The 16,756-nt window shown below is 32.7% G+C and overlaps 1 protein-coding gene and 1 long non-coding RNA gene across 2 annotated transcripts in view; both read left to right on the top strand.

Moving 5' to 3' along the window:
- The window catches only part of LOC143083889 (uncharacterized), a 197,658-nt gene that overhangs the window by 69,761 nt on the left and 111,141 nt on the right, over positions 1 to 16,756 (top strand). The gene's annotated exons all lie outside the window — the stretch shown is intronic.
- Positions 1 to 16,756, top strand: part of LOC143083886 (uncharacterized) — a 62,804-nt gene that overhangs the window by 13,370 nt on the left and 32,678 nt on the right. The window contains exons 4-6 of the mRNA XM_076260263.1: positions 1,440 to 1,682; positions 2,288 to 2,761; positions 10,653 to 10,759. Of these exons, the coding sequence (XP_076116378.1) occupies positions 1,440 to 1,682; positions 2,288 to 2,761; positions 10,653 to 10,759 (824 nt within the window). The remainder of the gene's footprint in view (positions 1 to 1,439; positions 1,683 to 2,287; positions 2,762 to 10,652; positions 10,760 to 16,756) is intronic.

Genomic DNA, 16,756 nt, shown 5'->3' with positions numbered 1-16,756 from the left:
ATGCATTGATATATCGACACACTGACAAATCAACATTTACACTAATACATCCACACACTGATAGATCCACATATTACCAGACTCATACATAAACACATTGATATTTTGACACATTGACAGATCTATACATTAGCAGACTCAAAACTCAATGCATTGATATATCGACACACTGACACATCAACATTTACACTCGTACATCGACACACTGATATATCCACATACCGTATTTATTCTATTAAACGCCCCGGAGGCGAAGACAATTTCCGAAAGGGGGGCGTCAATTAGAGAAACGAATTTCATACCTTACTTCATTGATCTTTACCTGAATTTTGTTGAAACAGACTATAGTCACATACACGTGTTTCTTATTGTCTCCATAATCTATAAATAGCGTTTATCGGTAATGTGACCTCATCTAATAATTTGTTAAAATTTTCGAATGACATGGAACATAATTTCAACAGCTCAATTAGGGGTTATCATGTATACAAAAGTATCTGGAGTTATGCAATCGGCGACAAACTAACATGTGAACAAGAGGAAGCATATCCAAACGATAAATTTGCCGTCAAACTCGTCTTTGTCATCGGAAATGAAGAAAAATGTGTAGGCCACATGCCGATTGAACATAGTAAAATCTTCAACTTTTTCTTAAAAAGAGGACGTAAAATCAACGCGACTGTGACTGGAAGCAAGTTTTTTAATATCGGACTTGAAATACCTTGCATATACACATTTTCCGGGAACGATACCAATATTGAAAAACTTAAAATTTTACTGAAATAGACCAAATTTATTTGTTTAACTACAAAATGGGGGCGTTTATTAGAAGTCAAAAGTTCTGAACACACTATTTTCGGTAGGGGGGCTTTAAATAGAATAAATACGGTATTACCAGACTCATACATAAACACATTGATATATTGACACTCTGACAGATCAACACAATAATACTTGTACATAATGGCACACTAACATCAACTTATTACAAGACTTGTACATTAACACATTGACATATCAACACACTGATAGATCAACACATTAACAGATTCAAACATCAACACATTAACACACTGACATATCAACACATTAACAAATATATACATCAACACATTTATAGACTGATAAATCAACAAATTGACATATCTACATTCTGACAGATCAAAACATCAACATACTCATTGTTTTAATGACAGAGAGAGCGCTGTATATAACACATCTCCGGCAGCATAAGAAACATATCTATCCTTGTCTAATAGTATTATTTAAGATAAATTTGTTGAAAACAAATATTTTTCAAGATGAAGAAAATTTATCTTTAACATTGTCCAGTGTCAGAGACAAAAAGTTATCAAGAAATTATCTTTGAGTGTGTGTATGCATACATTTTTTTCACAAACATGATGAAATTTAAACTTTCAAACTTAATTTTTTTTCAGATCCCATCGGAAAAGGGCAACAGTCTGCCATGTTAAATCGTTTATTAGGGAAGGGAAGCTATGAATCATTTGATATGAGATGCATGGTAACCGGCCAGTTTTCCGTTGGGAAGTCTACTCTTGTGAAGCTGTTAGCTGGGGATGTCATACCAGATGGGCGACATCCGACTGACGGCATTTCTCTCGTTGAAGGTCGCTGTGGCCTCGATCTTGAGACGAAAGATTGGATTCTTGTTGATCCAGGTGAGAAAATACACAAGTAGAAACATCTTACCACATGTTGTTGTGTGGACCTCACTATCAGCAGACATGCTATAGCACTGATTTTAATCACATCACATTGTAGCCATATGTTTTGTGACTTCTATTCAGGCACCAAATTAATTCAATCTTACATCTCATATGTGTATTTAAATCGTAACATTAATATTATACATGTGCTTATTATGAGGATGTTAAGGTTTTTATATTTTGAAATTGAATTTAAATGTTTCAATTATGCAATAAATTTAAATGTTTCAATTATGCAATAAATTTAAATGTTTCAATTATGCAATAAATTTAAATGTTTCAATTATGCAATAAATTTAAATGTTTCAATTATGCAATAAATTTAAATGTTTCAATTATGCAATAAATGATTTTTTTTTCTATAATCAATAATGTCATCAATCAATCAGTTAGAACATGACTCTCTTTATAATATGTTAATAGCATTATGTGAATGTTGCACCTGATAAGATATGATTTTTATCTTAATTTTGATTTTTCTTTTAATCTTAACTTGGTTTTGACAGCCTGCAGCTGTTTGGGATTTTAATTTCCTGATGTATTAAATTTAATTTCAGAAGCTTATAACGCTCTGGATGTTGTGTATAATAAGGTGTTGATGACTTCTCTGGAAGAAGAGGAAAGTGAACCAACAGAAAAGTTAGACCAGGCTCCAGGTACAAGCCCAACTGCCAGCATTTCCTCTTTGCCCCTAGAAGAATCTAAAGCTGCACTGTCTCTACCACTTCGGAAATCCTCCAATGTGCCTCCAACGGTAGTACAGATGGAAATGAAAACAAGAACCAGAATGACAAAAGAAGAGATAAGACGGAAAATGGAAAAAGTCCTCAAAAGTGGGAAGTATAAGATGAAAGTTGGCCGTCTTATCTTCTGGGATTTCGGTGGACAATATGTTTATTTAACAACACATCAGACCTTCATGACGTTCCGGGCATTGTTTCTTGTAGTATTTGATGGGAGCAAAGATTTACATGAACAGGTCCCTGATGTGATGTGTTTTCCAGGGCAGCACATGACACCAACTCCAGCAGGTAATACAAATACATGATATTTTCAGATCTAGTATATTTATGTAACAGCAAGGCAATTATTAAAAGATATAGAAATTTGTCCTTTTAAAAATATCTTAACAAACCTAAACATTTATGTAGTTTCTTAACTTGTCACTTATACTTTTTTCCAAAACCACTTTATCAGTCACCCTTCATGTTTCTCATATTTTGCTGCATTGGTGAAATTTAAGACAATAATATTGCATTCAAAATTTATCAAAGATACCAGTCTTAACACGAGGCTTAAAATTATGAACACTAGACAACTGTGTTTTGCTTTCCTGTAAATTTCTTTAAATTTTGAAACTGTGTTTGATTCTCTGAAAACATTTCTATGGATTTTAAAGTACTTAAGACTTTAATCATGTTCATCATAAGCATACAGTGTGTAATTTTAAGCTTATCAGGGTCAGAGGGCCCCATGTGAGCTTATGTCATCACTGAGTGTCCATCGTCGTCTTCATCGTCTGTTGTCATAAAGTATTTCAAAAATATTCTCTAAAACTACTGGGTAAAATACTTTCAAACTCCAACTGAATGTTCCTAAGAGTATGTAGTTTATAATTTGTATTCACAGTTTTAGACCATCCACAAACAAATCTGCAATGGCAAAAAATAACAAAGGGGTCAAACACAGTGATTGACTTATATCATGTATAACACACAACCTAAACCTGTAAGAGCAAATCTGACATGGAGTAAAATTGTTCAATTTGTCAAGATATATCAGCCCCGAAATAACCACATCAATCGAACAACCCATAGTTTGGTTGCCCCCACTAAATTGGTATTATGAGGAAAATTTGGCAGTTTTTTGTCATTATCTAGAATATTATTAAGGGTCGAAATCCCCGATAACAGTAGTATATATCTAGAATATTATTAAGGGTCGAAATCCCCGATAACAGTAGTATATATATATATATACTACTGTTATCGGGGATTTCGACCCTTAATAATATTCTAGATAATGACAAAAAACTGCCAAATTTTCCTCATAATACCAATTTAGTAATTAGTATATATATATATATATACACACAGCCATGTATCACCATCATTGATGGCGATCCAATGGATACATCTGTTGTAGAGTTGTCACTGACTCAGACGTACTTATAAATATAATTATTTTCTGTGACTGTATATTACATTAATTTGTAGGATCCTTTACTATAGATAATTTAGCTGATCTGTAACAATAACATCTTCATGCCTTATATATCATGTACTGTAGTACGCCGCTAGATTAAAACTGACGTGGAAAGGTAACATACGGCCAGTGAAAGCTCTTTTTTGAGAGCCCAGGTGGTCGTGTGGTCTAGCGGGACGGCTGCAGTGCAGGCGATTTGGTGTCACGATATCACAGTAGCATGGGTTCGAATCCCGGCGAGGGAAGAACCAAAAATTTGCGAAAGCAAATTTACAGATCTAACATTGTTGGGTTGATGTTTAGACGAGTTGTATATATCTGTTGTAGGGTTGTCACTGACTCAGACGTACTTATGAATATAATTATTTTCTGTGACTGTATCTTACATTAATTTATAGGATCCTTTACTATAGATAATTTAGCTGATCTGTAACAATAACATCTTCATGCCTTATATATCATGTACTATAGTACATCGCTAGATTAAAACTGACGTGGAAAGGTAACACATGCCCACCGGAAGCTCTTTTTTTGAGAGCCCAGGTGGTCGTGTGGTCTAGCGTGACGGCTGCAGTGCAGGCGATTTGGTGTCACGATATCACAGTAGCATGGGTTCGAATCCCGGCGAGGGAAGAACCAAAAATTTGCGAAAGCAAATTTACAGATCTAACATTGTTGGGTTGATGTTTAGACGAGTTGTATATATATATATATATATTTTGATAAATAAAAAGTCCTTGGTACAGAAAATATAATTTAAAAGTAAAAAACACAAAAAATCACATCATAAATCGAACATTGTTTCTGTTAGCGCTTTCACCGCATCTCCAGCGGTTCATCAGACAGAATTGTTATCGTTAATAGTAACGACTTGCAAGTCGTTACTATTAACGATAACAATTCTGTCTGATGAACCGCTGGAGATGCGGTGAAAGCGCTAACAGAAACAATGTTCGATTTATGATGTGATTTTTTGTGTTTTTTACTTTTAAATTATATATATATATATATATATATATGATTTCAAATGTACTGATGAGCTCAAAATTGTTAATTTTTTTCCCACTTTTTCATTTTCCTGCATTTGCTCAGAAATCTCTTTCTTTCTTACTTCCGGTCTCGTTTGTCATGAGACTATAAGTAACAACAACACCAACATCGGAAACGTTACAGTATTTCCATTTCTTTTTGAACATTGGAATATGTAAGAATTAAAAAAAAAAGTACTTGATACGGTCCTCGCCCCCTTTTACAAGTAACGCCATCCTTATATTATTAATAGATATAAACTGTAAACAGCAAAAATGTTCAGCAGAGTAAGATCTACAAAAAAGTTCTAATTGTCAAAATTGACATCTTAAGGAGTTATTGCCCTTTGAGGTCACAAGTTGCTAGTGTTTTTTAACTTTAAAAAATTCTCAAATAAATCTATTTTTTTTGTTGTTTTTTTTTACATGTACGTCAAGAAACATTGACACTATGGCAAAAATGGGAGATATGGGTAAAATGCATTTATTTGCGTTTGAAGAAAATATGACAGATACAAGGAACAATTACATGGCATATTTTAGCCACTCATTAATATATATTGGAAAGCAAAATAAAACATTGATGAAAGATTTAAGCAAAAATAATCATTGATGAAAGATTTAGGCAAAACAATAACAGGTGTGCGATTGTGGCTCTTGATAGCCTCTTGTTAATGTCAGAATGTCAGCATACTCAACTGAGCACGTTTTTAAACTGTCTTAGAGAGAATACCGCATATGGTATGTTCACTACAAAAGTCTTAAAGTCTGAAAAGACCAGTTTTTGTCTGAATTTGCATGAATTTTTACTTGACATTCTTAATTTGTCCGAACAATTCTTTAAAATTCTTGACATAGTATGAATTTGCCTAACAAGGTTCTTGATTTTACTTGACAAGTGTCTTGACAGTATAAACGTTGTCTTAAAATTTCTCGACACTTCTTGTATCATCTGATAAGAGTCTGGATTAGTCTCGACCAATTCTTGACCGTCTTAAATTTGTCTCGATCTGTCTTGACATATTCTTGACATTCTTAATAATGTCTGAATAAACTCATCATAGATACCAGGACTAAATTTAGTATATACGCCAGACGTATATGTCCTGACACATTCTTGACATCCTAAATAATGTCTGAATATGTCTTGACACATTCTTGACAGTCTTAAATATGTCTTGACACTACCTTAACAGTATAAATTTCGCCTGAAATGTGTACTGACTTATTTTGCACTGTTTATGACATTCTGCTGTTATATACTCCTTTTTATTATGACTAAACTTAACTTTGAAGAATTGAGGATTAATTTGGTAAAGTAAGAAACCCTTTTGGTGCAACTAAGTTGGAATACCCTGAATAATCCCCCATGTAGCTTTTTTTAATTTATTTTTATTAAACGTTTAATTAATTAGATTAATTAACTTCATAATTTTGATGAAGAAAATCCATTTTAATTTTTTTTCATTAAAATGATGATTTTCATATATATTTTCATCTATCAACAAACTTTTTAAAATTGTAGTGGCTTAGTCGGTCAACGGTAAGTTGTGAGGCTGATTACAGGTTAATTAGTAATTTTTATTTGACAGTTGCATGTACTCTGGGATGTGGAATTAACCTTAACTTTATGGGAAACATCCTGTCCATGTGTATTCCAACAGATGACATTACACAAAGTTTTCTTCTGTTAAATGAAGGATTTGTATATCATCATAATTGGCTATTTATATAATCCACATTTTTGTACAATAATTATCTACCATATTAACATTGAATATTTTGAATGTAGAATTAAATATGTCTACATTATGATTGGCTTTCATTATTTAATTCATAAGATTTATGAATCAAAATTTGTAATTATTCTAAAAACCCACATTTAAATTATTTTATACATTAGATTTCATAGCCATATTCGTTTGCATTTGTAAAAATATTAAGATACCCATATTTTCAATTATTTTACATGCCCAACATTCATTTTTGTTGTTAGAAGTGTAACTTGAAACAACACTATAAGAATAAGAATAAGAATACTTTATTAATATAGTTATGGACCCTTGCGGGTTTTAAATTTCATACAATGATTGCAATGATTTGTGTTATAACATTATGAAATAATAAAATTAAAGTACATGACAGTAGAACATTATATAAAGAGAAATACAGATTAAAGTTATATCATGAATAATGGTCATGATTTGTAAAACTCGGAACTGTCAAGTAAATTTAAGACACAATTCAAAATGTTCAGAATATGTCAAGCCATCCTGAGAAAAATTAAGAATGTCGAGAAATTTCAAGACAGTATTCAATTGTCAAGAATTTGTCATGTAATTTTAAGACCATATTCAGAATGTCAAGAATATGTCAAGTAAATTTCATACAAATTTAATATAAATGAGAAATTGTCACAATTCATACTTTTGGTGAATGTTGAGTAAAAGTTCATGCAAATCAAGACAAAAACTGGTCTTTTCAGACTTATAGACTTTTGTAGTGGTTGTAGTCCATCAACATTTCCTTCAAAAATTAAAATTACTTTAATACGTTCTCATTTTAATCACGTTTTGATTTATTCTTTAATAAAGCTCCATCTTGATTTTTATACGACTATAAAAATTGAAAATTTTTTGGTGGTATATTGGTATCACGTTGGTATCTTCGTCAACGTCTGTCGTCGTCTGTCATTATCGTCGTCCGAAGACATTTGGTTTTTGCACTCTATTTTTAGTACAAGTTACTAGAAAACTATGAAATTTATACACAAGGTTTATCACCATAAAAGGAAGGTTGGGATTGATTTTTGTTGTTTTGGTCCGAACAGTTTAGGAATAAGGGGCCAAAAAAGGCCCAAATAAGCATTTTTCTTGATTTTCGCACAATAACTTTAGAATAAGTAAACAGAAATCTATGAAATTTTAACATAAGGTCTATGACCACAAAAGGAAGGTTGGGATTGATTTTAGGAGTTTAAGTCCCAACAGTTTACGAATTAGGAGCGAAAAACAGGTCCCAAAATAAGCATTTTACTTCATTTTGTTGCATAATAACTTTTTGTAAGGTTTGGATTGATTTTGGGAGTTTTGGGCCTAAATCAATATATTGTTTGTTTCCCCAATCCCGACCCTGCCAAGCCAGGTGTTGGTAGGTAGGTAGGTAGGTAAATAATTTTATTTTTCCTAAAAGCTTGAACAATATCGTACAATCCAGCTAGCCAGGAAATTGGAAATGAATAAAATAATATTTGACTTAGTTTGACAATAAAATTTTATGAGTAACACTGTTTTTGCAGGGTCGGTTGGGATTGGGGAAACAAACAATATTTTATTTTAGGCCTTGGTCCCAACGAACTGGGGTCCAAAAGGGTCCAAAATTAAACTTTGGTTGATTTCATCAAAAATTGAACTATTGGGGTTCTTTAGTTGATATACCGAATCTAACCGTGTATTTAGATTCTTATTTTTTTTCTGTCCCAATTTCAAATTGATCTACATTAAGGTCAAAAGGGTCCAAAATTAAACTTAGCTTGATTGATTTTAACAAAAATTGAATTCTTGGGGTTCTTTGATATGCCGAATCTAAACATTTTATTATTGGTCCAGTTTTCAAGTCGGTCCAAATCGGAGTCCAAATTAAAATTTTGTTTCATTCCAACAAAAATTCAATATATGGGGTTCTTCAATATGCTGAATCCAGTGTTCTAGGATTTTTTTGGCACCTTGACTTACCACGGGTAAGATCAATAAAAAAATTACTTACCCACATCTAAAAGTTAATTTACTGAACAAAGCTGGATTCGGATACGATTGAATTTTGTACAAAATTAAAAAAAACCGATTTCTTACTAAATTTGACAAATATGTTATAGTTATTACTATGTCATTTATTAAGAGCTATAATAAATGCAACTGTAAGTTTATTTTCCTCCGATGACAAGAAAAAAAATCGTTTATATCCCGATTTAAGCACCAGTTATCAATCCGGATTTTCCGATTTTACCGACACCGTGACCGACTTTTAGAATGATAGGAGAAGAATGTGGTCTCTTTTGCGCTTGATTACACCTAGTAAACGAGTGCTTGAATAAAAGCGCCGATAGACATCGACAAAATCTTCGATCTTTTATCAAAGTTTTTTCTCGTGATTTAATAAAAATAAAAAGCAGATATGGGAAAATTGAAGAGGACCGGGAAATTTCAAGAGTTTTTCGGCTTCCCCGAACTTGAAAATTGACTTACCACCGGGTGACAAAGGCTAAAAAATGACTTACCCGTTGTCCTAATCCACTTACCCCGGGTAACGGGTAATGGGAATCCTAGAACACTGTGAATCTAACCATTTATTTAGAATTTTAATATTTAGGACCGGTTATCAAATTGGTCCACATTGAGGTCTTAAGGGTCCAAAATTGATGATTGTGATACCCTCGGGTAAATCTCCATCAGCAGTGGCATTGACCCAGTGGTTGTAAATAAACTCATCATAGATACCAGGACTAAATTTAGTATATACGCCAGCCGCGCGTTTCGTCTACAAAAGACTCATCAGTGATGCTCAAATCCAAAAAGTTAAAAAGGCCAAATAAAGAACGAAGTTGAAAAAGCATTGAGGACCAAAATTCCTAAAATGTTTGCCAAATAGAGCTAAGCTAATCTATGCCTGAGGTAGAAAAGCCTTAGTATTTCAAAAAATTCTAAAATGTGTAAACAGTAAATTTATAAATATAACCATATCAATGAAAACTCATGTCAGCACAAAAATTGCTGACTACTGGGCTTGTGATACCCTCGGGGAAAGAAATCTCCACCAGCAGTGGCATCGACCCAGTGGTTGTAAATAAACTCATCATAGAAACCAGGACTAAATTTGATATATACGCCTGATGCGCGTTTCATCTACAAAAGACTCATCAGTGACGTTCGAATCCAAAAAAGTTAAAAAGGCCAAATAAAGAAGTAAGTTGAAGAGTATTGAGGACCAAAATTCATAAAAGTTTTGCCAAACACAGCTAAGCTAATCTATGCCTGAGGTAGAAAAGCTTTAGTATTTCAAAAAATTCAAAAATTTGTAAACAGTAAATTTATAAATATAACCATATCAATGACAATTCATTTCAGCACAAAAACTACTGGGCTTGTGATACCCTAGGGGAAAGAAATCTCCACCAGCAATGGCATTATCCCAGTGTTTGTAAATAAACACATCATAGATACCAGGACTAAAATGTATTCTTTTAAGAGAACCACTGAATGGAATGAAATTAAACATAGCATGAATGTTCCTTATGAAATGCTCACTAAGTGTTGTTACTGTGTCGCCGATCCAACATTCAAGATGGCCGCCAGTGGGATGACTTGGTTTAAGATAATACATTACGGGAAATGCATACAAATGACTTCTATTAGAGAATCACTGAATTGAATGAAACCAAACATAGCATGAATACTCCTTTCATAATCAGGAGCTGGCCAAGTGTTGTTAATTTGTAGCCAAATTTTATCTTTTTTTATATGATTTCAAAAACCCAAGTAGAGTCGGGTGCGCGATACAGGCTCTTGAGAGCGTCTAGTTTATTTAGCCATGACATTGTCATTTTATGTTTTATTAATGAGTTTAACTGTCCCTCTAGTATCTTGTGCCCCTCTTTAAACTTCTTGTATCACAGATTTTGATTTTTTTTCAGTATTCTTGCAATATTGGGTAAATTCCATCCTGACCTACTGCAAGATTGTATATGCAGGCATTCCAAAGATCTTGTTTGTTGCCACTCACAAGGACAAAGTACCAAGGGTGAGTGATCTAATATCAGCTATATGGTAGTAAGTTATTGCCATTTGAAACACTTGACGAAGTGTAAAAACTGTCTCATAAGAGCTTGTGTGCTTACATAATGATATCATTCATTTGTCTTAAACCATTTTGTATGAAACTACACGATTGAAAGAACAAGATCCCTTTTGACTTACACTCACACAATACACAAAAGATAAGATTACAAGGCCTTTAAACAGAATAGGAGATAATTATGAAAAACCACTAATAGATAAAGATATTCCTTATTCAATTTGATACATCTCATTTCTATGGATATTATTGGCCCTGCCACTCTCAATCATGGTCTAATGACTTAAAACAATTGCTCAGTTGAAATATTCAAGTTTGTTTTTTAAGTCAGTTTAATTTTAAAATTTGTTGTCAATAAGAAACTATGCACTTCTAGACTAACTCCCCTGTCTGGATTTTTTTTAACTTTAAGTTGCACTTATAAAAAAATAAACTTATTTCAAAATAAAGTAAGAATCGTTTGAATGCATTAGTTGCACAGGCACTTGTCTCAGAAAAAAATTTCCCATATACCTTAATATGACACAAGGTACTTAACTTGCATTTTAGAAAAATGTCAGGTGGTGACGAAGTTCCGTAATATGCCGCTTTATAGGCTGTCAACCCCACAAAGTATGTCAATCGTAATAATTTTGCAAACCGCTGAAGAATTGGCAATAAACGTGTCACGTCTCCTTGTATATCTCGGTTTCCGATTGGTCAATTCTATGGGAAAGTCTAAATGATTCTCGGAGTTATCTGATCTTGTTTCATTTCATATGTAAAGTCAAGAGAGAGTCTGCAAGACATTGACGTCATGGGAAAATTTGTAACTTATAAGACATACCACAAACAACACTTGTTAGATTTTTTTCACGTTATATTATACAATTTCACTAACTGTATGAAAAGTTCTATTCATACGAAAACTAACTAAGCGGTTTTTTTCTGTAACAATTTTTATAATTAATCATTTACTGCGAGACGTGTATTGCCAATTTTGTGTAGGTTGACGAAATAATTACGATTGACAGTTTAAGTGGCGTTGACAGCCGAGACACAACATTTTTAATAGAATTTCATCAACGTATGATATTTTTCAAAATTGCAAGTGAAGTACCTTGTGTTATATAAAGGTATATAGGGGGGAAAACATCTGAGACTAGTGTCTGTGATTCGTTGTCCAGATTTGGATATATATCTTTTTAGCTCACCTGTCCCGAAGGGACAAGTGAGCTTATGCCATCACTTGGCGTCCATCGTCGTCTGTCGTCGTCTGTCGTCGTCTGTCGTCGTAAACTATTTCAAGAATCTTCAACTCTGAAACTACTGGGCAAAATACTTTCAAACTTTAACTGAATGTTCCTTAGGGTATCTAATTTATAAATTGTATCCGAAGTTTTGATCAATCAACAGACATGGTCGCCATTGCTAAAAATAGAACATAGGGGTCAAATGCAGTTTTTGGCTTATAACTCAAAAACCAAAGCATTTAGAGCAAATCTGACATTGGGTAATATTGTTTATCAGGTCAAGATCTATCTGCCCTGAAATTTTCAGATGAATCAGACAACCTGTTGTTGGGTTGCTGCCCCTGAATTGGTAATTTTAAGGAAATTTTGCTGTTTTTGGTTATTATCTTGAATATTATTATAGATAGAGATAAACTGTGAACAGGAATAATGTTCAGCAAAGTAAGATCTACAAATAAGTCAACATGACGGAAATGGTCAGTTGACCCCTTTAGGAGTTATTGCCCTTTATAGTCAATTTTTAACCATTTTTCGTAAATCTTAGTAATCTTTTACAAAAATCTTCTCCTCTGAAACTACTGGGCCAATACTTCCAAACTTTAATTGAATGTGACTTAGGGTATCTAGTTTGTAAATTGTATCCGAGGTTATGATCTATCAACAAACATGGTCGCCATTGCTAAAAATAGAACATAGGGGTCAAATGCAGTTTTTGGCTTATAACTCAAAAACTAAAGCATTTAGAGCAAATCTGACATGGGATAATATTGTTTATCAGGTCAAGATCTATCTGCCCTGAAATTTTCAGATGAATCAGACAACCTGTTGTTGGGTTGCTGCCCCTGAATTGGTAATTTTAAGGAAATTTTGCTGTTTTTGGTTATTATCTTGAATATTATTATAGATAGAGATAAACTGTGAACAGGAATAATGTTCAGCAAAGTAAGATCTACAAATAAGTCAACATGACGGAAATGGTCAGTTGACCCCTTTAGGAGTTATTGCCCTTTATAGTCAATTTTTAACCATTTTTCGTAAATCTTAGTAATCTTTTACAAAAATCTTCTCCTCTGAAACTACTGGGCCAATACTTCCAAACTTTAATTGAATGTGACTTAGGGTATCTAGTTTGTAAATTGTATCCGAGGTTATGATCTATCAACAAACATGGTCGCCATTGCTAAAAATAGAACATAGGGGTCAAATGCAGTTTTTGGCTTATAACTCAAAAACTAAAGCATTTAGAGCAAATCTGACATGGGATAATATTGTTTATCAGGTCAAGATCTATCTGCCCTGAAATTTTCAGATGAATCAGACAACCTGTTGTTGGGTTGCTGCCCCTGAATTGGTAATTTTAAGGAAATTTTGCTGTTTTTGGTTATTATCTTGAATATTATTATAGATAGAGATAAACTGTGAACAGGAATAATGTTCAGCAAAGTAAGATCTACAAATAAGTCAAACATGACGGAAATGGTCAGTTGACCCCTTTAGGAGTTATTGCCCTTTATAGTCAATTTTTAACCATTTTTCGTAAATCTTAGTAATCTTTTACAAAAATCTTCTCCTCTGAAACTACTGGGCCAATACTTCCAAACTTTAATTGAATGTGACTTAGGGTATCTAGTTTGTAAATTGTATCCGAGGTTATGATCTATCAACAAACATGGTCGCCATTGCTAAAAATAGAACATAGGGGTCAAATGCAGTTTTTGGCTTATAACTCAAAAACTAAAGCATTTAGAGCAAATCTGAGAAGGGGTAATATTGTTTATCAGGTCAAGATCTATCTGCCCTGAAATTTTCAGATGAATCAGACAACCCGTTGTTGGGTTACTGCCCCTGAATTGGTAATTTTAAAGAAATTTTGCTGTTTTTGGTTATTATCTTGAATGTTATTATAGATAGAGATAAACTGTAAACAGCAATAATGTTCAGCAAAGTAAGATTTACAAATAAGTCAACATGACGGAAATGGTCAGTTGACCCCTTTAGGAGATATTGCCCTTTATAGTCAATTTTTAACCATTTTTCGTAAATCTTAGTAATCTTTTACAAAAATCTTCTCCTCTGAAACTACTGGGCCAAATACTTCCAAACTTTAACTGAATGTTCCTTAGGGTATCTAGTTTGTAAATTTTATCTGAAGTTGTGATCTATCAACAAACATGGTCGCCATTGCTAAAAATAGAACATAGGGGTCAAATGCAGTTTTTGGCTTATAACTCAAAAACCAAAGCCTTTAGAGCAAATCTGACATGGGATAATATTGTTTATCAGGTAAAGATCTATCTGCCCTGAAATTTTCAGATGAATCAGACAACCTGTTGTTGGGTTACTGCCCCTGAATTGGTAATTTTAAAGAAATTTTGCTGTTTTTGGTTATTATCTTGAATATTATTATAGATAGAGATAAACTGTAAACAGCAATAATGTTCAGCAAAGTAAGATTTACAAATAAGTCAAAATAACGGAAATGGTCAGTTGACCCCTTTAGGAGTTATTGCCCTTTATAGTCAATGTTTAACAATTTTTCGTAAATCTTAGTAATCTTTTACAAAAATCTTCTCCTCTGAAACTACTGGGCCAAATACTTCCAAACTTTAACTGAATGTTCCTTAGGGTATCTAGTTTGTACATTGTATCCGAAGTTATGATCTATCAACAAACATGGTCGCCATTGCTAAAAATAGAACATAGGGGTCAAATGCAGTTTTTGGCTTATAACTCAAAAACCAAAGCATTAAGAGCAAATCTGACGTTGGGTAATATTGTTTATCAGGTCAAGATCTATCTGCCCTGAAATTTTCAGATGAATCAGACAACCCGTTGTTGGGTTGCTGCCCCTGAATTGATAATTTTAAGGAAATTTTGCTGTTTTTGTTTATTATCTTGAATATAATTATAGATAGAAATAAACTGTAAACAGCAATAATGTTCAGCAAAGTAAGATCTTCAATTAAGTCAAATTGACCAAAATTGTCAATTGACCCCTTAAGGAGTTATTGCCCTTTAAAGACTTTTTTCACAATTTGTTCATCATGTTGACTTACTTTTTGGCTTTTGAAGAAAATAGGACGATCCAAAAAACATTTAAATAAATTGAAAAGCTAAAATAATCATTGAAGAGAGATTTAACCAAAAGAATTAAGGTGAGCGATTCAGCCCTACTAAAAATAATCAGTGGAATTCCACTGAAATCCCACATAAATCTCACTTGGGAATTCCACTGGTTCCCACTGGAATTCCACTGGACAATTTTGTCGGGATTTTTAGAAGATTCCAGTGGAATCTCAGTGGAATCTCAGTGATATTTTTAAAATCCCACTTGGATTCCAGTGGAATCTCAGTGATATTTTTTCAAAAATCCCACTTGGATTCCAGTGGAATCTCAGTGATATTTTTTCAAAAATCCCACTTGGATTCCAGTGGAATCTCAGTGATATTTTTAAAATCCCAGTGTGATTCTGGGCAATTTCCACTGAAATTTCAATGGGATCCCAATGAAATTTCAATAATTCCAGTGGGATTTTAATGCAAACCCAGAGAAATTTAAATGGATTAAAATTCTTCAACACTATATGTGTAGTGAAATTATTTTAAATTCCAGTGAAAACAGCAGATCAATCACGTTATTTTTTCATGTCTTAAATAGTTTATTGTCTTTTTTTTGGAAATGCAAGTGAAGTGTATAGGTTATTCTTTACTTTGATTTGTATTGGTCTTTTATTTTACTCTAACATCATAGGCCCATATTAACATGTATGTCTTGCCATTTTTAAAATCTCAAATTTGATCCACAATCATGATAATTGAGTACATATGTACTAATTAAGTTTTAAAAGATAATACTTTTTGCTTTTTTGGAAAAGATGTCTCTATATATATTAAATTATTACAATCATACTACAGATCTCCAATTTTGCGAAAACTAGCTACTATTGAATAATATTTTATTGAAGAGATTGTCTTAAAGATATATTAGTCATGTGTCATACTGTGACAATCCAATAGTAATTATGTATATGCAAAAAATGCATGGTCTTATAGTTATTTTCTTGATCCTACATGGTCACAATTTATTTGAAGGAAATGATAGTTTCATAATTTTCAAAAAGGTTGAAATACTTATTCATAATTTGTACTTACCAGAAGATTTAATCCAAAAAATATGAAAACATCAATCTTCACAAATCCAATAGTCATGTCATCAAAAAAATACATCTTCACTTTTTAATATCAATAGAATATAACTTTGGCTCTTTTAAATTTTAGTCCACAACTCTACATCCATGGTAAAATTCATATTTTGGTCAAGATAAATAAGACATCTTTTCTTGTAATGGCTGCAAGTTCAAATTTTGAATCTGACCAGTGTTGGGGTTGTATCTATAGGGAGTTGTTTGATTCCTTGCAATGTTTTCCTAATCATACTATTAAATTACCTAAATCTTAAATATCTGATATATATAATAATAAATAAATGATATTTACCAACTTTTATCTATTATTTTTATATTTTGAACTGTAGAAATTTAAGAGAAATATACAAAGACATGTGGTCTCCTTCATTGGGCCCCATTGAGTGTGTACATATCATTTCCTGTCCATTTCACAGAGGCAAATTGAAAACAGATTGGCACATAACATTTCTATTACTAATTGATAAGAAAGAGACTGCTTGGAAATAATATTTGTGTATAATCAT

The sequence above is a fragment of the Mytilus galloprovincialis genome, chromosome 7, assembly GCF_965363235.1.
Source record: "Mytilus galloprovincialis chromosome 7, xbMytGall1.hap1.1, whole genome shotgun sequence".
NCBI classification, from domain to species: domain Eukaryota; kingdom Metazoa; phylum Mollusca; class Bivalvia; order Mytilida; family Mytilidae; genus Mytilus; species Mytilus galloprovincialis.
The sequence above is the reverse complement of the archived record's forward strand: the minus strand, read 5'-3'. Positions and strand labels throughout refer to the sequence as shown.